Genomic DNA, 25,892 nt, shown 5'->3' with positions numbered 1-25,892 from the left:
CCCGTCCTATCGCTGGGAAAATAGTAGAAATCGGCCGAGGTAGTCCACTATGCAGGTAGTCCGCTCAACAGTGAAGCTCCATTATCGATGAACGTCGATAATGGAGCTTCACTGTTTAGCGGACTACCCTGTATAGCGGACTACCTCGGCCGATTTCTACTATTTTCCCAGCGATAGGACGGAGCCTGGTAGAGGCTAGTGTCTTTATTTAATATACACAACCGGGTTGTCTAAGCCCCAGGAGGGATGTGTTATAGTCATTGTTAACATATCACCCCACGCCAGAAGAGAAGGCCGTCGCTTAATCAATACCTAACTCAATCAATGAAACAGTCCTTTAACCCCCAAAGTTCAAACGCGATAAACGACAATGATGTATAGTCTAGGTTGAGGCAGACCGCAGAGGGTCTCCGGTTATAAATGGAAGACCACGGGAAAAAGTGGAGCAAAGAGTCGAATCGAATGGCCGGCAGGGGCAGACTGAACGGTCATTATGTTGTAGTCGAGTTTTTGAAACATCTATCAATTTGTTTAATCCCGGGGTGTCCAATCTTTGGTGGCAAAATAGTCTTTTAACTGCCAAAGTTCCTCTGATAACAGTGTTTGTCAACCACTTTATGCGTATGTCTAAAAGATCTAAAAGCTTGCTGTCAGAAGCTTTACGATCTATTGCCCCAACATTTGCTTGGAAATCATTTATGTGTGCCAATGCAACGAATACCCTATGTCGAAATGTTTGAGGTGGGGTGTTTTAGACCCTCGACTTGCTCTCGACAAGGCAACACATGCATAGCTTTATAGAGCGCTTTAAATGGAAGACCACATGAACGATTAGATCGCCTAGCTACAGGAGTAGTCATGGCACGCTCATCATGTTCTAGCCGCGTTTTTAAAGCATTTATCAGTTGGTTAATCTGGAAAGCAATCATAACGTTTTCTAACTGCCAGGCTACTCTGATAGCAAGGTCTCTCACCCACGGCGTGTGTCTGAAAGTTCGGATTTCAAGCAAAGCTAGCTGTCAGAACCTTTACGATCTTTTGCCTGGAAATTATCTATGTGTGACCATGCAAAGAGTGCTCTATGTCGAAAGGTTTGAGCTGTGGGGGTTTTTAGACCCTCGACTTGCTCTCCTCCTAGACAGGGTAACATATAGATATATTTATAGATCGCTATAAATGGAAGAGCAGATTTAAAAAAAAAAAAGTGGGGCAGAGTCGAATTGGATCGCCTAGAGGGGCAGTCGGCACGGTCATCATGTTCCAGTCAATTGGTTAATCTCTAAACCAATCGTAACGTTTTGGCTACTCTGATAGCAAGATGTATCTGTTCTGTATCATATGATTGCAAACCCTGCTGGCTGCCATTGCACGGGTAATTTCTGACCAATAAACCATTTAAGTAGATGGGCTTGTACTGGGGGCGGTTTAGAGCGCCGTGTAACCCCCACCCTAGCTACAGCGCAACACGTGAATAACTTTGTAGATTGCTATAAATGGAAGACCACACGAAAGCGTGCGGCACTGAGTCAGGTCGGATCACCAGCAGGGGCAGCCGTAACCGTCTTCATGTTGCTCGAAACATTTATCAATTTGTTTAATCTCATATCCAATCCTGGAGTGGAAAATCGTTTTTCACCGACATGTTTCTCTGATAGCAGGGCTTCTCGCCCAGTGTGCACTGGTACAAAAGCCCAGCTATTTACTTAAAGAAGGATATCTACCAGTCAGAAAACGGTTCGATCTTTCACTTAAACATCTTGGAAATAATCTATTTCCGGTCATACAAAGATCTGCCCATCCTCCTCTTCTACAGCGAAACGTGTGCATAGCTTTATAAATGAGAAGCCACACGAAAAAGTAGGGCACAGCGTTGGATCAGATTGCCAGCAGGGCAGTCGGCACGGTCGTCATGTTGTGCCCGTGGATTTATAGCATTCATCACTTTGTCGCCTAACGGAGAAAGCCGTGACCTATATCTATGGGGTTGGGCTTTGGGCGTTACAAATTGTTCAGCTACCCCCAAATGTGTCGTGTATGCAGTCATAGCACTTAAAGAGTGAAGCCAGGGCGCACTAAAGGGGTGGCCAATGACTATATGTTCGGCATCGGGCGTGTCAAACTGTTAAGATATCTTTCTCCTGTAATGCTACGGTCACATCTGTGCAGAGAAAGGCTTAAACTATATCTATGGGGTTGGGCTTTGGGTGTTACAAATTGTTCAGCTAGTACCTACTCCCCAAATGTGTCATTTATACAAGTACAGCACTTAAAGAGGGAAACTAGCCTAAGGTTGCACGGAGTGTCCAATGTCTACAGGTTCGGCATTGGGAGTTTCAGACGTTCCCTACCGGATAAGACAGTGTTACATGTATTTGATTTTGTATTGATCTATGACATGTAAAGCACAACATGAAGAATAGCTAATTATGTCAGAAATGTCAAGCTAATTGTGGATCCAAATAAAGTCACGTCAAGTCAATCTATACTCCTGTAACGCTGGGCCACAACTGCAGAGTTCTCTATGCAGTAGTCTTATCACCTGTCACTTCGAAACTTAGATGGGGCAAGTAGTACCTCAAGTCTAGCCTCCATTAGGACTTTCTATGGGGTATGAATCGCAGAATTTGGCAAAACGGGAAAATAATTAGTCAGGAGAGTCAGTCCACGGGAAGGTTAACATTTCCCCCTCTGGAGCCCGGCCTGTCAATCTCTATATTGGCCAAACTTTCTTGGCAAATCATTCTCCCTATATCAATGAGGATGTTAAGTTTTATTCTATACTTCTACTTTGTATCATGTTTAAGAATTCTTGCCATACTTTTTACCATGTACAATTGTCATGAAATAAAATACTTCTTCTCTTATCAAGCGTAATTAGTCTGGTAGAGACTATCTTAGGTCTATGGGTTAAAGGTCGGGCGTCCTTTTACTGCCAAGTTGCCAGCGTAATCAGTCTGGTATAGAGACTATCTTAGGTCTATGGGTTAAAGGTCAGCCGTTCTTCACTGTCAAGTTGCCAAACCCCCATCGCAACACTTGTACAGCCTTAAGGATTGACTTTCCCCTCACTTGAAAGCAATCCTGTTACAGGCGTGTGCATGCACGAGTATGCCACCCTGCATGCCAAACCCTGTTTGAACTTCCAAACTTCCTACCGTATGAACTTCAAAGCAAAGGATCGCTCTTTGCCACAAAACACGACCGACATGAAAGACTGCAAGTCAAAGAACCCTCTCAACTGGTTCAACCTCGACCCAACATCATCGATAACAGAGCCTTTCTAGATTAGGGTGGCGCTTCGGCAGACGCCGCGGGCCGCTCTAGCAGTGTGAGTCGTCTCCACTTGGCTGGTGCGAAACAATGTCTGTATTACAGATTGGTCTGCGTGGAGAATCACCCTGAGGGACGTTATGACGCACGTAGACGACTTCGTCGGGAGGAAAATCCCTTCCCTCTCTGCCGGGAGCGATGCCCCTTTCGCGGAAATCGTTAACCAGGGAGGCGGATGATATAAGTCACGTCCAGGCCGGAACGGTGACTTAAGCTCAGGGTGATTAAGAGCGACTTTTAATTACCGATCGCGACTGAACCTCCCTCGGCGTAATTAAAGAGCATGGGATAAAAGAAAGGTTGTTACAGTGATGGACGGAGGTCGGGCGGACGCTGGCATTCTAGTCATCTCTCCGTTAGAAGAAATATGAGCCCTTTCGGTCATTTCGAGTGGTAGAAAGTTGTTCAGGCGAAGACTAATACGTCACTTTGAGCCTCCGGAATGGTCTTAGGATTTTCGCGGAAGTTGTTATGCAACAGAATAGGCGAGAGCGAAGTTGGTGTGTAGAAGAAATAATGGGGAGATTTCTGTGGCTAAACGGAAACTGTTGCAACTTTGCGCACAGTACATCAGACTGCACGGTAATGGTGCGTGTCTAATAGTGGGCAGAAATCACAGGCTTCGGTCCATCGCGAGTCGACATTCGTAACGTCGTACGTGTGAAGTAAAAGCAATACTAACAGCCTGCGTGTACTAAGCTACTCACAATATATCAACTCTGAATACTTTGTGTAACACAAACCGAAAAAACTGCTGTCTTGCATCCCCTCCACTATGAGGACTATTGAGTACCATAAGCAATCTGTAATATTCAGTGCAAAGTTTTGGACGAAATTGCCACTATTACGACCTTTCTCCAGTAGTCCTAGAATGATGATACCTATACCCACAACACGCCAAAATAGCTAGGAATAATATCACTATTTGTCTGGATCCACGAAATCCCCAAGAATACCTCTGACCATTATGTATTTCCAGAAGCGTTTCAAACCTATCTGCGACCACCAAATCGGCATAAGAAAAGCAATGCTACATCAACATTATGATTGAAGGTATGTTGTTCCCCCTGTAGTGCCTAGTAGGTCAGCAAGACTCCTTGCTGTTTCAGTAGCAGGGTACATTTCTACATGGAGGGGCTGCTAGCACTTCCCTTCTAACGTGCTCGGAGAACCTTTTTGAACATGAGATTCCCATTTTACGTCCCTTCCGAAAGACGTGTGAAGCCCCAACTAAGATGCCCATCCCGGGGTCTACCGACTAATTGGAACCAGGAGCTCAACTGTAATGCTGCTACCAGGGACATCCCTAGTTAAAAGTATAGAGCGGAAGGTATAGAAATAAGCAATATTAAAGAAACCCGCTCAACACCCAGTACGTTCAGTATGATACATGTATAGAATAAGAAATGTTAAAGAAACCCTCCCAACCCACATTGTACGTTAACATGAATAGATTAAGAAATGTTAACGAAGCCCTCTCAACACACACTGTATATTAACATGCATAGAATAAGTAATGTTAAAGAAACCCTCTGAACACACACTGTACGTTCAGTATTATACATACGTAAGAGATAATGTTATGGAAAGCCTCTCAACACGTAAACACATATAGAATAAGTAATGTTAAGGAAACCCTCTCAACACACACTGTACGTTCAGGATAGCCGACGTCTGCTGCGGCCTGACAACATCCGGGTACCCCTGGTCCGACCGACACGTCAGGTTCGCTTTGTTGTCCCACTTGGACAGAAAACGTACAAGGAGCGTCAGAGATACCTGTAAGACAACAAACAAATAAACAGATGAACAAACAGGCAAGCTAGTAAACAGGAAACGTATCAGGAGCGTCAAAGATACCTGTGGGACAACAAACAAACAAATAAACAAAGAGGCTAATAAACAGGAAACGTATACGAGGAGCGTCAGAGAGACCTGTAGGACAACAAAAAAAAATGAAACAAACAAAGGACTCAACAAAACGCTCTCTTTGATAGGACGCATGCAAGGATGTAAGAGACACCTCTATATCAACGAAAAAACAATCGAGTGAACAAAATAACTAAGTAACATCAAAGAATCCCTCTCAGACTGGAAACGTACAAAAAGGGTCTGGGACACCCATACATGTAGATCCCAACGATAGATGTCTAAACCCATGAAGAGCAAAGGAGGCCATCGTGATTTTTGGTCTGCATGAATTAATTGCAATCTTAAATGAATAGCGGTCTTTTACTAGTTAACACATCCTATTCCTGACCTTACGGACACGTTACTTTAGAAATATATGCCAATCCATCGTGGGTATCATATATCATGTAACAGCAATTTACCAAACCTGAGATATTACTTCATTTGTAGCACATAATTAACATAAGCCTCTGCCATATTTTTTTCTCCACATTTTAACCTTTTACTGAATATTATATGCATACACTTTACAGACAGAATTTCCTTGCAAAGCACGAACCTCCCCAGGTGCATTCCCCTCGTCCTCGTCTGCAGCAGGTATGACGAACTTCCTGGTGCCGTTGTACCAGGACAAGCGGGGCAGGGGCCGCCCCCCGACCGAGCGACACGTCAGCACAAGCCCCTTCCCCGCGCGCAGCTCCATGGTCTCGCCCGTGATGGAGGGAAGGCTGGGAGGAGGCACTGTAAACAGCACAACAGAAAAGCTCCAGATCAGTAAAAGCTTACTCTCCAAGCAGAGGTAAGATCGGGGTATTTTCGACGTGTTTTCGCGGTATTATATACGTCTTAGGACCTCCTCTTATGCTACGGTCACATTTCCAAACCGAGGCCGGGCCGGGCAGTGTGGGGGAACGAAAAATATGATATAAAAGACAACATAACACACAAACATAAAGATGTCAATCATGAGCATTATTCATGTGTATTTCTTGACGATCACACATTTTCCTTTTCCGTTCCAACAGCCCGGCCGGGCCCCGGTTTGAAAATGTGACCGTAGCATTAGGAGGGATACCCAACTAAAAATGGAAAAGTAGAAAGAAGTATATAATACCGCGAAAACACATCGAAAATCATGACCCCGGATCTTACCTCTGCTTGGAGAGTAGCCAAAGCTAGCATTTGTGTTCTGGTCAACTTTTATTATGACGTTGTCCCCTCTGATAATATCAAAGGACAGCATCGTACTCGTTTAAATGAAAGAACAGAAGTCTGCTTATTTAGATACTTATCACATCTCTACTTGAAGGCAGTTAAGAATATGCCTGTTAGAAAAACTTTAGAAAAAGTTCCAGTAGCGTTCTCTCTTCTTATTTTCTATACCTATCCACTTTTGTAAAATATCTATTGAAGTCTTTCATATGATCTGCGAAGTGGATCAGTTGCCAATCAAACGCTTGGTCCCAGAGTAAGCCAGATTGCAAAACACGCCCGACTGAGAGGTCTTGATTCTCAAAGCCAAAGGAGGGGAAACATCACAAGCATTGCTCTTAAAAATTCACAGAATGATTTTATTGAAGATACTGAAAACTTTCATGTTAAAACCACTTGCGAAGTTGATATGTTGTTAATCCCCATTAGATCTCAAAAAGAGCCAGATGGCAAGACGCGAGTAGTAAGGCATATTTCTCCTAGGAGGAAACCATGATGATCATCACACATGTACATCAGGCAGCTATTGTTGAGAACAATCACCGTGACGAGCACATATGAGTACCTGTATTGCATAAGGTATATCAAATACTGTGCACCCAAGGTCGTATACGGAAGACGCCTTTCTGATTGTATCCAATCACACGTTGATAAAGGAAATTCTAGATTCTTCTGTGTCATGGCTCACGGGTCTAAAGAGACTGCTTTAGTTTGCTTTCACGATGATTTCAGTCTTTGTTGGTTCTCATTGGAAAGTAACCCCGTGCCAATGACCTTATCCCACACATTACAGGAACGCATACTGAAAGCTCAAGAGACGACGTTGGAAATGGAATAATTCATTACGGTATCGACCGGTGGGATGGAAATATGGAAACAGATTTCTGTACTCAGACTAACGGTTATGAATTCAGGCATGTACGTTCTGCTTAAGTGCTATCTTGGGTTTTTTGCTATTCACATTTCATTTCAAAGATTTTGTATGAACTTTTTATTCTTGTTGTTGTTCTTTTGACCAATGGTTAGCTTCCGATAAACGTTGCGAAACAAAAGAGATCATGTCTAAAATAGAAAAAAAATGAAATAAAATATTGGAGCAAAGGAAGGTGTCTTATTCTAGCGATTACTTATTTGACGGGCGTGTGGCTATCTTTTTGGTTGAGTAATACGCATCCCTTGATTCAGCTACATACACATTTCCGTAGTAGTTTCTTTGGATTTTGGATGCAAAAGCAGAAGGACAAGATCATTTAGCCTATTCTTAATAAGATAGATTCGGTCTATAAAAAAACAACCAAAAATGAATCTAAAAAATTGATTTTTCGAAAATGTTGTGTGGTATTAGGGCATTTTCCAAGCTGATAAAATAGGTAAGTTCTGGGTCCGCGGTAACCGGTTTCCATGGAAACTCATGTTTCAAAGTAGAGCGGTTTTCTCTCTCGCCTATAACAGTTATCCTAGTGGGACGGAGAAGAGTTAGGCTTCGAGTCATTTCCACCTGAGAAGGGTCAGAGGACAGATCGGAAGCTTGTTGGTAAGAGCTTCACTTTGTGTACGAAAATAGCTTGTACAATTTCTACAGAGATTCTTTCTTTCTCCGGAAATGATGACGAGTATCTTTCTCATCTATGACTGTTATCTTGGCGCCTTTTGCAGGGTGGAATGGGGAAGACGGTGTATCTGCAGTCCCCTATGTTGTGTGGTGATAGGGCTTATAGTATATTAAACTTATAAAGTGAGTAAGCGTTGGGTACTTGATCAACAGTTGTCATGGTAATGGCCTTTTATCCTTTTTTTTTCATGTCACCGATGACTGTTATTCTGGCGCCTTTTACAAGTGGAACGGAGAAGACGGTGTACCTGTAGTCCCCTTTGTTGTGTGGTGATAGGGCTTATCGAATATTAAACTTATACAGTGAGTAAGTTTTGGGTACATGATCAACAGTTGTCATGGTAATGGTCTTTTATCTTCTGTTGTTGTTTTTTTCATCTCACCGATGACTGTTATCCTGGCGTCCTTGGCAGGTGGGACGGAGAAGACGGTGCACCTGTAATCGCCCTCGTCTCCTGGTCTGACGTCACGGATCTTCAGGTTGAACTCGCCCCGCCTGGCGTCCCCGACGATCTCGTGGCGGCCGTACTTATTCACGTCCACGTCACGACCGCTGGCGATAACCTACAGCAGAAAAGGTCAAGATATAGCTAGTTCCCATAACCCAGGCCGTAGGGGCAGTGGGTTATTATCCAGCTGTGTCTAGGGCACATTATTGGAAGGCCGAGCCCATCCCTCTCCTTCCACCACGTTTTACTTCCCCAACCAAAGTCAGGTATCCAATGGCATGTTTACACCTGAGAAAGATCGTGTTAGGGTGCCTTGTTAAACGTGTTAAGCGCAATGGCACAACATCGGTGACATATTCGCGTCCTGGCCGCTGGCTATCACCTACAGTGAGGAGAGCCATTGGAGGAGAGGAGAAAGATATCAAGACTGAAATGATAAATCCAAACGCGCTTGTATAAATGCAATCTGATAAATACACTGCTAGTCCAAAAGACAGGACGAAGCAAAGTTTGAGTCTACACATTTAGTGCCCTCACAGAATCTAAGTATTAACATACGGATAGTTAGGACCTTTTCACTAAATAGCTATAGGGGAAAGAAGAGAAAATATATGTATCGAGTTTGTAGATATGCCAACTGATAGATTAGATACACTGCCAGCATTAAGATAGCATAACAAAATTTTGAATTTCTTTACATAATCTACGCAGTTGATTTGATTTGATTCATTAGGCTCTGTAAAAGACATACAGCCAGGGCTACACAACTAGCCGGAGGCTGTTATAAAGGGCTAGCCCTGCTTGAAGTATTAAGGAAGACGGTCGGGGCTTCTTCACTGGCATGGATAACTATAGAAATGCTTGCAGCGAAATATATTCACAGCGTCGCAGAGTCTAAGTCATTTGGAGCCATGTAGAGCTAGCTGCAGCCTTATGCTTGTATAGGCCAAGGTCGCTACGTCACGCCGAAAGATGGTTATACCGGTTGCTATTACAGAGTACAAATAGAAATCTGGTACAGATAGACATACCTGTAAAGATAGACATACATGTACAGATAGACATACATGTACAGATAGACATACAGGTACAGAATGATATAGGTACAAATACAAATCTGGTACAGATAGATATACATGTACATATAGACATACAGGTGTGTTACGCCGAAGGGCGGTTTTACCGGCTTGACAGATACATAATGCTGGTGTGTTACGCCGAAGGGCGGTTATACTGGCTTTTCACATACAAATACAGATACGGAAGGTAGTGTGTTACACCTAAGGGCCGTTATACCTGCTTTTCAGATACAGAAGCTGGAGTGTTACGCCGAAGGGCGGTTATACCGGCTTTTCAGAAACAGATACAGCTACAGACCTGGAAGTTGGGCGGTCCGAGCCACATGACCGGCTTGTTCCTCAGACGGTGGAAGGAGCAGTACAGGGTGACCGTCTCGCCCTTCCGGACAGCGGTGGACTTCGGACGTGTCTGGTACGACGGTGTCTGGGATGCAAAAGCTGCAGAAGTACAAAATTTATTCCATTTAGTCTCATTGTGTAGGTATACAATTGCAACCAGGACTTCTAAATAAGCCAGTAGCTATTACAAAGAGCTAACATTTTGGATTCCGGACGTGTCTGGTACGACGGTGTCTGGGATGCAAAAGCCGCAGGAGAAGAGAACAGAGTTTTGTTTTATTATTAAATTATTTAGTCTCATTTTTAGAGATACAAGCAGGACTTCTAAACCAGCCAGTACCTATAACAAAGAGCCAATATACATTAGGTAACAAATGAAAATTAACTATTTGAATTTCGGACGTATCTGGTACGAAGGTGTCTGGGATGAAAAAGAACCCGGCGGAAGCCAGAACAGAATTTGTTATATTTAGTTTCTGTTTTAGAGATGCAAGCAGGAAAGCTAAATTAGCCAGTAACTATGTTTTACAAAGAGCTAATAAGTTCGTAGATATAGGTCGCACATACAAAAGAACTAATTGTATTCGGGACGTGTCCGGTAGGATGGTGTATGGGATGCAAAAGCTGCAGTAGAACAGAACAGGGTGTGTGTTTTTTCCTAATTTGGGACATTCTTGGGACTGTGATTGACAAATAACCGTGGCTGTTAAACCTACCGGTGGCTATTATAAAGGGCTACCCATTATGGAAAACTCAAAACAACTATTCACAGCGCTGAACAAGAATCATCTTTAAACCAGCCGTATCTGAATCGAGACGGCGGGTGGTATCGACTCCCAGGCACCTTTGACCCCTCTGACGTCAGAACTAAGTGAGTCAGATACCCAAAAAAGATTTATCTGAAGGTCGATACTTCTCGATGTGTTGGATAAAAAGTTTTGTCTAAAAGCCTACAATATGTTTCCATCAGCACATGTACAGATGAGCTTTCACCCCAACGTTTTAGAAACAGCAATGTTGAAACCTTTGAATTTCGCATCAGACAATATGCACAGGTCAACGACCTTTGGCATAACACGAACGTGACCGAGCTGTTATCAGATCTCGAACTAAAACTTTGACCGGACGGGAGAAAGAGGAATCAATACTATTTCCACGCACAGCATTCAAACGTCATTACGGCTTCCAGGCAGGCTTTTCGTCTCGAACTTTTACTTTTATTCGGAAGACCTTGCTGTCAACCCGAGGTTCACGGTGATCTATAAGTATTGGACCGACCAAGTAAAAGGACTTTTGGATGACTCCAGTGTCAGATGTAATAGCATCATCAGGGCTAGGCTATTTCCTTCTGAAAGGAACTATTTAGCGCGGAGTCATTCGTCTTTCCGGCTGCAAATGACACCCCATTTACCAGCAGCGGGTGAGAGATGCCTGCGCCGCCGGGGTACAACGAGTAGGGTGGCGGAAATGCAATTTCTATTAGATGACACGATACGATGGGCCTAAAGTGGGCTACGTGACGAGAAAAACAATAGAAATCTTCCGCCGGGGGATAAGAAATGACGTGCGGCAAGGTGCTCATAAATGGATGTTCTTTTTTTCGCTGACGATGAATTTTGGCTAATAGTATAATAAAAAGAATTTGGAAGAGTTGTGTAGGGCCTAAAAAACAGTAAAATCATTTAACTTAATTTCAGATTTTATCAAAGCTATCAGAGAATACCACAGGTGACTGTTGAGCCATTGCCGCTGCTGCATCACAGTACAGAACAATGGTGGCATAGCGATCCAGGGTTAAGGAATGACGTGCAGCAAGGTACTTGTAATTTGATGCTTTTTTTTCGCTGACGACGTCTTTCGGCTATAGTAAAAACTATTTAAAAAAGAGTAATATAGTCAAAAGTAAAACTGCCTGAAGAATTAAAAAATCTGAGCTATTAGAGGATACCAGAATGGAGTGGTCAAGTCGTTTCCAGAAGTTGCTTATGAGGATTTGTTTAGAAGTACATGAATTGTGTCGCTGCACAGCTTAGCAAGTATCGTTGATATATCATAGTACAGAACAATGGCATGTCGTCATGGCGATTCAATGTAGACAAATCAAGTCGTATTTAGGGCTAGGCGCTAATTGTCTAGGTTTTACAGGGATTTTCCTGTAGCTGTAATGGTCTTGAAGCACGACTTTTCTGACTATTCACTACGCTACAAAAGCTTCCATTCCCATGAGAATGATATCCCTTCTAAATTCTGTTGACATTGTACAAGTAATAAAAAGGCCATAAGTCGCAACCAAATCTGAAAAAAAAAACTAACGCGTCGCCACCACCGCCTATATAACTCTGTCTGCAAGAGACGTCCTTTATCGATCCGACCAATGAACTTGTTCTACATCTGACGGACATCTTTGGTATCCTAACAATAGCACAATTCCCTGCGAGTTTCTAAAAATACAAATACGCAATAGCTAAATCTCCATGGCCTCATCTGGGTTTGTTAAAGAAGCCATTTATTGATCCGACCAGTTCAAAAGAACGCCATTACTCGACGCTGTAACCATCGATTCGTCCGTGGATGTAATTAAAAGGGTTTATCCGCTAAAAGTGTTGCTAATGAAAGAGTCGTGTATGTATCGATAATCTATTGTAAATCACTGGAATTGTAAGGGGTACCGCTGCAACAGGTGAATCACATTACGGCAACATCTTTTTTTTTTTTCAGACAGAAGGCACAGTTTTCTCACCCGAGCTCTGAGAGAGCATTGGTAAACATTAGATGTGAACTTTATTCGCAAGGGCATGCCTACAGACTAATCTTGATTAAACGAACAACAGTACACAAGTTAGGAGAATGTGCGTCTTGTTTAGTCCCGGCTGATACAGGCCAATAGATAGATAGATAGATAGATAGATAGATAGATAGATAGATAGATAGATAGATAGATAGATAGATAGATAGATAGATAGATAGATAGATAGATAGAGGGATAGATAGATAGAGGGATAGAGAGATAGAGAGACAGAGAGAGAGATGACTCAACTAAAAAAAGATTCTTCATCAATATATTTAGTAACGTTGCATCGTTAGGCGATTGAAAAGAGCAATAAGACCCTCTAATTGCCATGGTTAGAATATTATGTTCGGGCACAAGACACCTTGAGAGTTTGGTTAAAGAGTTATAAATCTTAACAACAAAAAAAGAAATACATTTCTTAACGTTATATCATCAGACCTTCACCTTAATACGTCCCTCTATCTTCAAATGATGAATTATTTTGGCGCATTTTTCATTCAATTATGACCTAACAGCAGTTTGCGATGTAAGTTTTACGGCATTTCATTCCTGCGAACATAAAAGTCTAATGGCTGCGTCGCCGCCCAATTGAATAAGGATTCCTGAGTATATTAAATCCTGGGACAATTTTAGGAAGATTTAAGTCCATCATTGAAGAAATAAATGACTAGCGTTTAATCGGAGACTGCAAGGGAGAGCAAGAAAGGGGGCAATAGACGACCCTCCCTCTCGGGATGAAATGAGACGTAATTATTGCATTTGCAATAAAAATGCCACGCCGATTATCGTAATGGATAGCAATGGGCTCGGAAAACGACATCCTGGCATTATCCTCATTTTTTCATTCCCAGTCGTCGCAGCATTTTAACAACTTAACGCGAATTTCGTCACGGCTTCACAGTTCCATGCCGTTAAGAATGACACGCAAATGTCCGGTATATGGTGCTTTGTGTCGTTATGCAAATTACGTGACGAAGTGCGTGCCATGCCAGTAGACACGCTACTAAACGTAGATTGCCTGGCAATTTACCGCGGGATGATATTATAGCAGTCCGCGAATTCCCTGGGCTGAACTGAGGTCGTTATGGGAAAGCTCAAGACTCCAGCAACTTGCCCTGTTTTCTGAAAATTACAATCACGGTTGCAATCATACCACATCCAATAGTACAGCCTCGGTGTGCCGCTGGAATGCACAATATCTTCGCATAACTTTCTAGTAATGATTTTGCATTGACTATGAAAGCATTTTAAGCTGGTTCAGAGAGAAAATGTAGCTAATATGTATATATATATGTTCAGTAGCCTTTACAGTATACAATATTTGTATCAGATATAGAAACGAACCAATAACTGGGGTCTACTTTGAGAAGTAAAGTTACTCTAAAAACCATGACACATTTTGTCTTACTACATTAGATGCCATTTTGATGCACAATATTCGCATTGGGTTTTGGCAAATTTGCCATACAAGTCGTCTATTTTGACACGTAAATTGCAACACTGTGTTGAGATTGTAGAACATGAAGGCAGCCATATAACTAAGCTTTTAGACCCAGTAGAGAATAAGCATTACATGATTCTCTGATTTGGAAGAATCCAATCGAATATAATGTATTTGATTACCACACAAAAAGTAAACATTTTGCGTCATAGACAAAAGGCAATGATCAGCAATAGCAACGTTATCACAGCAATAATTATGATGATAACAATGATAAATAGTAATGTTAAAGGTGATATCCATTGTTGAGGCAGCAACAGACTTATCATAGCCATGACAGGTAATTATGATTATAGTAATAAAAGCGCAGTAGTCATCAACAACAGAGCGTAGTTATGCTTTTGCTACCACAGTAATATATGCAAGGCAGCTTGTGGCTTGATATGCTTCAGCAAAGTTGGGCAACTAATTAGCAAGCCCCTTCTGAATTCTCCTGATGTAGGTTTCGCCCTTTGCTTCTAGTATATTTTGATTAGACATTTCATAGGACTCTTCTAGCTTCATTTTCTCAAAAATATATTTATCTCATGAATTTTCTCATATCTAATATTCATTGCAGAAAGTTGTTTGAGTAGATACACTTGTTAAGATGGTAGGGACGCTTATGGTAAGGACACGTACCTTATGGTAAATATAATCTATATTTTGCCGGTATTTTAGTAAATATTTATTGAATATGACTTTATTTACTCCTAAGATTAACCATTTATAATATGATGTCGCCAGTTGGGCAACTCAGGTTGTACATGATCCCCTATGTCAGATGAACAAACAGATCAGCTAAACAAGGACTGCAATGTTTTTCTCTTTCCAAAAAAATGACACCAAAAGTTCCCATAACAGGTTGTTGCCTTTTAACGCCAAAGTGTGTATTACTCATTCTTCATTTGAATCATTGCCTTGGAATTAGGGGCTATTATTTTCTCCTTAGTACATTAGCGAGCGGGGAGCGCCTATCAAATATGTATAATCCTCTCTGTTTCAGCTGTCAATTCTCATACCGTCTTCCGTTCGTCATACCGAACTCGAAACAACTTTGCAGCCGGGAAAAGCCTCGAGGTGGGAAGATAATGGCATAATGGTGTTCTTAGCAGCCTCTGAACAACGCTTATGAGTTTTGGCGCGGAGTAAATTGGAAGGTTCGCGCGTGATGCGCCGATGATTGCGACTATCTCAGCGGGAAACAGCAGGCGGCACGGTTTGGTTGATGATTGGATTCTCTTATATGTGGATCATCTGAAACCATATTTTGTGAATACAGTGATGGGGAGCACACTTGGGTTATTATTGAACTGCGGTGCTGCAATATATCAGACAGAGCAAGGACATGTTTACTGCACTGCATAGAGTTGTTTTAGACCTGCATGTAGAGTATGCTTCGCATGACTAAGTGAAAAAACATGCTGGAGAGAGATGTCTACATTCGTCATGCACCAGCACATTATGCTCGCGGATGACTTGATCACTTAATTAAATGATTGATTGATTGATAGTAAATAGTAGGACTATCCTTTTGTCTACTTACACAAGTAAAAATGGACATACTTAATAGCAAGTACATTATTATGTCTTCATAACTTCATATATGTCTATATATCTATATATCTATATATCTATAGATAGATAGATAGATAGATAGATAGATAGATAGATAGATAGATAGATAGATAGATAGATAGATGCGTGTGTGCGTGTGTGTTTATGGAAGCAGAGGCTTCTTTCTGCAGCACAATAGACGGGGTTCTGTGTAACGGATAATTCTTATTCATAATTGCGTCTCTGTTATGGTCATAATGCAAAGGCGATGGCCAACGTGTTGAATTTTATCTAGAATAATAAACATGCATCATGTATTTGGAACAATACAATGACCTAACTAAAATTGGACTTGAGATGAAAATATTACAAAATTGCGTTATATTATAAAGTTACGGAATCAGTCAGAAAATGCATTATTTGAGACTATGAGTCAACATATCTGCGCCTTTATTGCACAAACTCAAAGACTCGATTTTGGCCTTTACATTCATCATCATCATCATCATCCACTGGTTTCCGCATCTGCAGTCGTGGAAACGTCCTGCAGTTACATTACATCAGCAGGCGCCAAAAGGTGTATTTTAGAATAAGACATCAGCAAAGCGTAATTTTGAATTTTACATTCATCATAACCATTCAGCACAAGGTTAACGCTCAGCAACCTGCGCTGATACTGCAGCAGAAGCACTTCCACCGCAGTTGACGCGCCAGTATTCGCTTTACAGCTTTTATGGGCGACCATTTGGGTCCCAAGATTGAGCTCCAGGAATCCATAGTATCTATGAAATGGCCACTTTATTGCGAGCCTGCCCGTCTTCGCGAGCGGCAATGTGCCACAATGGGACTCGGCCGCGCGTTGATAAGAGAAAATGCCCTACAGCTTGCAACTGATAAGCCCTGGAGCTGATATCCATGCCATTATTCGATCTTACAACTTGGCGCGTCGCGCACGAACGATGATTCGAACGTTCTACCCTTCGAAGAGGGTTCTATTGAACTTTTGAAGGTGACACGGGTGGCGGATTCGAACGTTCTGCAGTTCGAAGACGGTTCTATCGGACATTTGAAGGTGACAGGGAACTACACAGAGTCAAACCTTGCGTAGTTTAACAAGACTAAAAACAGGTTAGGGTATAATAAGCAAGGTAGAAGATACGGCAACCTCCGAGGCGACACCTGCAGTGAATGGAGCTGAATTATGGTAATAATTCCGCTGAAGGCTGGTCTTATTGGCCTCTGATGGCGAGAGAATTGACGGGGTTAAATAAACCGAGCTCGATTCTTATACATTTTTCATACCCGTGACAATAATTCGTCATGCTCGATGTATTTATGATTCAAATATGCATTGACAGCAAATATTGCGCCATCGTAAAGATCCAATAGACTTCACCTTGGCCAAAGGGTCGCGGACGGGGCATCGTTTCATGTATCATGAACTTCATCCTACGACCTTTGAAATGCTGAGAGGAATACTGTAAAATGGTAGTGGGTTTCCATTATACTACCGAATGTTTACGGGGCATCGTTCCCAGAGGAAGAACACGGTAATAGAGTATCTCGTAAAAAAAGCTATGATGATTGCCGCAAGCTTGCAGTAAAGTAAAGATAGGATTTCTGTGACTTGTATCGATTTTAAGCCCACATTCGGACGACATAGACGCTGCGACCTAAATTGGATAAATGTAAACCCTGATGTCCCAGTTGGAATATCAAAGCGTAAGAAATATTTGTTTTTATTTATGAAATTCATTTAACGATTTGTAAAATGTTACGTTGCAGCGAGGTCGCCATCCTAGTAGAATGTTTTTGTAGAGCAAAGTACAGATAGAATTTCTGTGAATTGTATCGATTTAAGCCCACATTCAACTAGACGGCGATCGCCTTGCGGTATGTTAAAGTATGACTGAAAAGACAACAAAAAACACAAAGTGTAAAAAGGTTTGTTTTTACTTATAAAATTCGTTGCAGGATCGGTAAATGTAAGGTTACAAAGGAGAGGTAGCCGCCCAAGTGAAAAAGACACAGTAATAGAGTGTCTCGTAAAAAAAAAAACCTATGATAATTGCCGCAAGCTTGCAGTAAAGTAAAGATAGAATTTCTGTGACTGCATCGATCTTGATGGCCATCACATCACCGGGCCCCGTCCACCAACGTGTCATCAACCCGGCCAACGCGGTTGCTGCTAAATTACACCCGGAGTAATTGCAGAGAGCAGAAGTCGGGATGGTCCCCCGCCGGGGAACTTGGCCCAAGACAAAGCTGATACAAAGGTAACAACCATGGCATCGATCGCAAACCTGGCTGTGTGTTGTATTGACTGCTAATCCGTCAACCGGTATAATCATTGTGCCGCGAGACGTTTTCTACGTGAGGCCCACCCGCAGGGTTTGCCATCATTACCGCACGCGAAATAAGCTCTGGGCAATAATCATTAGCCCATTATATGATTTATTATGTCGTTTTCTGTTGATGCAAGGCGCTTAAGTCGTCAATCATGGCAACGGAATTGGGAATAAATTGTTTTTTGATGAAGTGGAGAGTAACAGTTTGAGATTTTGATCTTGGAAATTAAAACACTCACCAAGTACTTAAATCAAAAAGGGGATGCGAAATTTGAACAAACACCCAGATAAGAAGGTAGTTCGCTATGTTATTAATTACGTCGTTTTTAGGAGATGCAAGGCGCTAAAGTCGTCAATTAGGACGGAGGAATGGGTGTTTGATTGCTTTTTGATGAGGTAACAGATTAAGATTTTGATGTGGGAAATTTAAAGAATCCACAGGTGCTTTATATTAACTGTGGAAGGGAAGCTATAAGATAAAAAAGGAACCTTTTCATCACATGCTATGATAGTTAGTTTATTGCAAATACAAATACATAAAGATACACACCCGAAGGCTGATTACAAGTAAATGGAACATAGGTATGATATATCATAGGTATAATAATGATAAGCACTAGCTGACGAACACCAGTGATAAATACAAAAATATCAAAAACGTGTTCCTACAGTATACATCGATCTGTTTTTTTCAGGTTTGACTTCTTCTGTGGCAGTGGAAGACGAATGATAGAAACGAGACCTTGGCATTCAGTGGTTTGTTATGTATAGTTTTAATATACACACGTTAGCAAAACAAATGACCTACGTGCAATGTTTCCAACAATCCGAACAACGCCGGTTTCCCACATATATTTCATCGACCGCGGTGCCCTTATTTGAACCTGGTATACTATTCTTTTTGCTGCCTACTAAGCTAGGCAATACACTGCGGAGCATTCATTGTTTGGCTACAAAGTAACCTGTATATGCATTCTGTGACAATGCAGGATGTTGATTTTGTAACTGTTATTTCTTTCACTAGGTACTACCAAGGCTGCCGTGACATCTTTCACACGTCCATTCATATTTTGTTAGAAAGAAACTTGTTTTTTTTTTTTTTTTAGATTCGGGAACAATCATGGTAAAACGTACCGGTCTCGTTGGTATCGAGTTTCACATTTTCCGGCCATTTTCGAGCAGTTTAGGACGGGGTTGGTATAGAGTTTTAAATATTTCCGCCATCATGTCAATGACAAGCTGACGTACATATTCCATAAGTCGTTGCCATCTCAAGCAAGATTCTGTTCTTTCGGAGGTCTCTAGCAGTGCGTTGTTTAACATTGGTCATCAACTTTTTTCTTCTGTAACAATGAAAGTTCTAAGTGCTTTAATCTACGGACCTCTTCATCGGACGATACTATCAATGACATTCTGACATCTAGACACGCTTGTTCGCCCACTCAAACGACGGCAAGAATAAGAAACAACGAATCACACAACAATTCACAACAGTGCATATGGCAAGCCTATTAAAAGATTCTTCATCAGAAGCCCGTTCAATGACCCAGTTCTTTGTTACATAGATGACGTCAACCTTTGTCTTATCCGTATTCCTTGCTAGTCCTTCTCTCTGATACATTGATATTGAATACCAATACCTATCATCCCCGCCGAGGACATCATCGGATGTCAGCTCGAGAAGTTTGGATTGCATTATACTCCTAGCCCATGTCCTTCTTCAAAGTTCTTAGGCTGTACTGCCGAGTATTATAGAGCTTTTTAAAAAAGCCATCAAAACTTACCACAATTTCCAAGCGTTTACCGACGAAAAGAAAAATAGAACCCTGTTAACCTCTCAAAACCCACTCAATACAAAAAAGAGGGTCACTTCGTCTTCCACTGCTTCAAAAAAAGAAGTCAAACCCAAAAGCGTAGATTGTATTCTGTAGTAGTTCTTGGAAAAGTCATTTGTTCTACTTGTCAACATTGTTAACTCACACTATCTGTACAGTATACCCTCTCTATGCATTGTTTCATGTTGCAATTATCCCTCGGGCAAGAACTTTCAAATAAAACATTATCTAATTATGTCTCTCCTGAGGAAGTCAATCAGAGCTGTGCCTCGTAAGCCTGGGTCCATTTTCCTTGTGTTTCCATCCTCCCATTGGATGAGCTCGCTCGCACTCCCACTGTGACCTACCCTCCTTAAAACAGGACCCATATCGCTCGATTCGTCGATGGTTCGCTCGCGTAGGGGCCCTGCTATTCAGCGACGGTAGACAGGGTTCATTACATTACATCATAAACCATATCAAAACCTTCATGCATGTGTACATCCCTATTCAACTCGGGTGGCGATCTTGCTGCGAATTAACAAGCGATTTGACAAAGCGCTAAAAAAAAAATCGTAAATCCCATACGACTATTGTTAAGTTGTGTGTGTTCTGATGTCTTTTCAGTCATACTTTCAAATTTGCATGATATTCTGAAGCCACTGATTACACCAAATCAACTAAGGTCGCAGAGAGAGCGCTGCACGAATGCCGGCTAGTGGCATGGCGGCCTTAACAAACTGGCTCGCCAGTGCAACATCAGGGATGATATCAGAATTTTCACTAAATGAACAGGCACAGGGATCAGCTGCAGAGATTTCCCGTAATCCGCTCGCCTATATCATCCACTCTCCCGGTTATTCCATCGCATCCATTTCCACTTTTTCCATTTCCGTATATTGGGCAAAGCGGGACGGGAATGCATTACCAAAAGCCGGCTTGTCAAGAACGTGAACTTGGCCGGCCCATCACAGCAATGCGTAGGAAGCGTACCCCCCATCCATCAACAAGCCCTTCTCTACATGCGAGTTGACAAACCATTTTCCTTGGTATCTGCAACGGTCCGTGTGACAGCCTGATACCTCCCCTCTCTCACACACACGCATCGATATAAAGCCTCATCTCTGGCTGCATGTTCGCATTGACGGCCGTGCGATTTAGTGCTAAAACATAACATCTCGCAGGCACTGCCTGTAGAGCACGTTCGCGGTGACAAAGCCGCGAGAAATGTGGTCTGACAGCTGCGTGAGAGATCATTGTATCCTGGCCGGCAAATGGGCCGTGCTCGTCGAGATGGAAAGATCATTTCTCGGACGCTGCTGTAGATCTCATGAACGTGACGTCGCCGGGGAATCTGTCTATATAGTTTTAACAATCATGCTGTTTAAACTTCCATTAGAGGCACAGAATGCTGCTTGCTGATATGTCCGTGCAGAAGATATATAATATCATATACCTGTACTTGTTGAGGTCTGACTCTCCTGAATAATCTGAAAGGCCTTCGCCTATCAGTGGTTATCCGTCTCCTTTGCAGCATCCTGCACCATTCCTGGCTACCTTGGGTCATCTATTGCATTCTTTTCATGAACAATACGGCGTCGGCCATTACACAGTTTGTCCAGGTGTTTCTAGGTCTGCCTCATGAGCGTCTCCCAATCAAGTTAGGCTTCCACTTTAAAAAAAGTTACATGGGCAACCGTTGTTCGGTCATCCTGAGGATGTGTACTAGCCATCTACCTCTTGGTGTTCGCAAGATTAGCTCACGGTGTCCATTTGGTAGCAGGTCCCGGGTTAATCTTATATCCAAGTTAGAGTCACCCCTAGGCCTGGCCGTGCCCCAAAATAGCCCGTTAGACACAGGGTGTCCGACGGGGCCACGTAAAGGTCACTGAAAAATAAGTTGCCCAGTAGTTCGACCTGCCAAAGAATCTATTAATACAAAAGTTTTTACCAGGGAACTTGAAATCTAATAAGAAATGCATGCACGAAGTAACGTTTCTGACTGTCAAATCTGCATGTTTCACTCTTTTGACAATGCCTTTTAGATATAGATCTAGAATAGAAGCCGTTCTGACTTAGAAAAGTGCTCGCTGTCTTCTAACTCCGAGAGTAGGATTACGCGTACACAAGGATGAAGCCATTCACTCCAATTCCCATTAAAGACACTGCACGCTTCAGGCTCTGTCTGACTGGTAATATTACCGTGACAGAGGTATAGAATTCATCTTATTCAAATTCTAGGCAATATCTCTTTGATTGAATAGGCCTGCCTTTGGTTTTGACACATTGCTACGGAGGCCTTATGGTGATGGTGCACTGTATTGTATATTGCACCCTTTTTTTAGTTCTTGGTTTATGTTGATTGCCACTGAGGAAATAGACTTCATAACTTGATCTATTCAATCATTTGCGTACTGGAGAGATTACTGCATGATTGAGGCGATGTTGTGCGTATTCTCCCCTTGACTATAGCAAATAGATGTAAAGAATTACACCTTTTTACGTGTGCCGGAAAAAAAGTTTATGATGGAAGCAATCGTGCGAGGGCCGCTCTCTAGACAATAGTAAATGAATATGTGGGATTACAGCACGACGCTTGGAAATAGCGTTCGTTACGTTCGGGCTGGGGCGAGGATTACCTACAAAGAGACTCGCCTCACGGTGAATGATGCGAGTGATAAAACATAATCCTATCAAAACGTTCGGATAAGGGATGATGTATAATAGAGCTCTCCTCTTAATAGCATTTACAGGTCTGTAGCCGAAGGCTGTTTATATCTTATTCAGTCGGGGCGTGCTTATCCCAGTCTTCTTGCAGTCGCAAATCTCCAGCGGAAAACGACAATTTGGTACTCATAGATTCCCATGGTGGAATTTGTCGTGTAGATGTTGTCGGTAATGATATATTTTGCCTATTTTATGTATTTAATGCAAACATGTAGGTCTAGATAGCGCCCAACGCAGACGCATGGAGAAATTAAAAGCGCAGAAAATTGCCTCAAGGAAATGGTTTATGTGCTATAATAGAGGCTGTTATACGAGGATAATTGCAAATTGACAACCTACATTTTGATTCTGATCTATTCAACTCAAACTGGCGGAATAATAAACAATATATCTGATGCCGTCTTGCTTATCGGGCGCGACATCTTCGATCTGTCATGTCGCGGTGTCATGTGTTGAACACGGTTCACGCTTTGAAACGAACGGAATCGATTTCCGCTTTTTCTTGCTTTCAGAAGTGTCAATCACAGCTTAGAGACAGTCATGTGGTTAATCACAGGGTAAGATTCGGAATTCCTGTGGGTCTTAAAACTGTCAGTCAAGAAAATTGGTCTCTCATTGGTGGATGAGGTTCTCGTAAAACCGTCAATCAAGACAGCTGCTGTCTCATTGGTGGAGGATGCTTTCGTAAAACCGTCAATAAAGGAAGTTAAGTTGTTGTCTCATTGGAGGATTTTGTGAAACTGTCAAAAAAAAGCTGATTTCTCATTGGTGGTGGATGTTTTCGTAAAAACGTCAATCAAGAATGTTGCTTTCTCATTGGTGGAGGATATTTTTTTTAAAAACGGCAATCAAGAAAGCTGCTGTCCCAGTTTTGATGGACAGCTACTAATGATAACGAATTCTCAACCATGTCGTATAGAAGACGATTCAAAAGTTGAGGAATGAAACATGTCTGTACATTAGTACTGACGAAGGAGTGTGAAACGGTGGTCTGACAGCTCTTCTATCCAACCATGAACCGTTGAGTTGTGATAAACGGTGAGACATGATAACTTCTGTCTCAATGGTCGATGATGTCAGTTTCAAAACGTTTTGATGGACGGCTTCTGACAACAACCAACCCCAATGCTGTTGTACGAGAAAGGGCTTGAAAGTGGAAGAATGAGATACATTCATACAATACGTGCTTATTGAAGAGGGTGAAGCAATATTCTGACAGCTTGAAATCTTTAGTCGATGAATCCTTCCATCGTGATATTCACGGTTTCAAGGAAAGCTTCTGACAACAGGTCAATAATAACGGCGTAATACAAGAGAGAGTTTGAAAGTTGAAGAATGACATACGATCGTACAATAGTGCTTACTGAAGACGGTGAGGCAATATTCTGACAGCTTGACATCTTTAAGCGATCTTCCATCATGATATTCACGGTTTCACGGAAAGGCACTGGCGACAGGCTAATACCTGTGTTGAAACACAAAAGAACGGTTCATGAAATATGTCCGTACAAAAGTTCTGACTGAGGAGCGTGACGCGTTGCTCTGACAGCGTTTCTAAAAGGCTCCCACCCGTGATCGCCCATCCGAAAGTTTTCGAGCATTCTTCATCACCTGTGACAAAAGTCGACCTTTACATGCTTTAATGGAATTTTGAAATTATTTTCTCCCTTCTTCTGCTCTGTCGACCCCTCTGTAATCCATATTGGGGGTGATGAATGTTTTAATACGCCAGGTGGAAGTCGACCTTCCAGCGCCCTTCGCCAAGTTTGACAGAAGCTCGTTCTGCTTAATTTGTCATGCGCAGATGGCACCTTCTGCGTGCCGCCGCTCGAGGCAGACGAGCTCCCGGCAAACGCTGCTCGCTTCGATTGAACCCGGTGAACTAAAGTGGAGATACCGAGGAACCGAGATCTTTTGAGCCTCTCTCTTTCAAAAGAATGGCACGGGCCCTTGATTTCATGTTTGTTTATTTGTTTGTATGGAATACAAATGACATAATTGTAAAGGTATGATTTAAGACACAACAGATTTAAGTCGCTCATCGGTTGCAGCCTCGAGTGGAGAGGGGGTTAAAGACACCACTGAGGTTCCAAACATTTGACAGATCCTTCTGTGAGAGCGCGCAGTGATATCCAAGATCTTTTTATGATTTCCCAATTGTCTTCTAGTGATCTTCCGCGTCTTTCAGTAATTTCCAATCATGTTCAAGGTCCTCAAATGATCTCTCAACGATTTTACAATGATATCCTTCAGTAGATCCTCGAATAATCACCCAGGGATCTTTTCAATGATCCCATTGGCAATGACCAACGTTTTTTTGTCGCTCATGGGTTGTCAAACGGTTTCTCTCATAGTGGCACCTTACAGTGATCGTTACATTGGTACAACTTCAGGGATTCCAACATTAGGCAACAGAATCTTCAAGATGACGAAGGCGCTATTGCCTTATAAGAAAGAAGAAGAACCCGAGTTCAGGCCTAAGCTATGTATAAGTGCCACCCACCATGCTGGACTTTATAATGATTGAGACGTGTGTCTGGCAGACGTTCTTCGATCTAACGAATGTACGTGAACCTTTCGTGACCGACACTTAAAGCGTCATATTTACCCAGATATAGCTATAGAAGGGACGTTTATCAAGCACATTGTGTGTTAAGCTTAGACACTGGCTTGAACAATCGTCCTATCCAAGAACAGATTATTATTAATATATGGCAATATATGACACAGGTTGATAGATTTCTATGCTTGAAGAAACCTAGTAATATAATCTGATACATAACGCTGTGATAGGAATGCAAAACCTATATGTCTGTCTTAACTATCCATTAGGTAGACTGTTTTTCATGCGATTGTGTATTTGGGGAAGATATTCTTCAGTTTGAGTCATTCAGAATCTACTTAGAACTTCACTAACTTGTGCCAAGTAAGTAGGTAAGATATTCTACCACTATCTTTTAACGCTTGTTTGTTTTGCATCACGGAATTCATAAACATGAGATTAGCAAGCAATTGTTTTGTTTTTTTCGACTTCTTCTATAGCTCAGCACTTTACAATCTTGTGCTTCGAAATTTGGTGAGATATTTCGACCGCCATGTTTATAGCTTTCGGCTGTTCTGCATTAAGGAAGTCATGTAACTTGTAACGAGTAATGGAAGGGCAAGAGATCGCCATCAACCACCACATTAGTAAGATGCATGCTCCGTTTGACTGAACTTCATCATGTTTCAGCTCCGCTCTTC

General features: G+C 42.1%; 1 protein-coding gene across 1 annotated transcript in view; it reads right to left on the bottom strand.

Annotated features, from left to right (window-relative positions):
* Positions 1–25,892, bottom strand: part of LOC136430409 (kin of IRRE-like protein 2) — a 72,487-nt gene that overhangs the window by 25,975 nt on the left and 20,620 nt on the right. The window contains exons 2-5 of the mRNA XM_066420989.1: positions 9,892–10,031; positions 8,449–8,629; positions 5,801–5,982; positions 4,980–5,109 (exon numbers count right to left, since the gene is read on the bottom strand). Coding sequence (XP_066277086.1) covers positions 4,980–5,109; positions 5,801–5,982; positions 8,449–8,629; positions 9,892–10,031 — 633 coding nt within the window. The remainder of the gene's footprint in view (positions 1–4,979; positions 5,110–5,800; positions 5,983–8,448; positions 8,630–9,891; positions 10,032–25,892) is intronic.

Source organism: Branchiostoma lanceolatum, chromosome 1 (assembly GCF_035083965.1).
Source record: "Branchiostoma lanceolatum isolate klBraLanc5 chromosome 1, klBraLanc5.hap2, whole genome shotgun sequence".
In the NCBI taxonomy this organism is placed as follows: Eukaryota; Metazoa; Chordata; class Leptocardii; order Amphioxiformes; family Branchiostomatidae; genus Branchiostoma; species Branchiostoma lanceolatum.
Note: the sequence above shows the minus strand (reverse complement) of the source record. Positions and strands in the feature narration are given on the sequence as shown.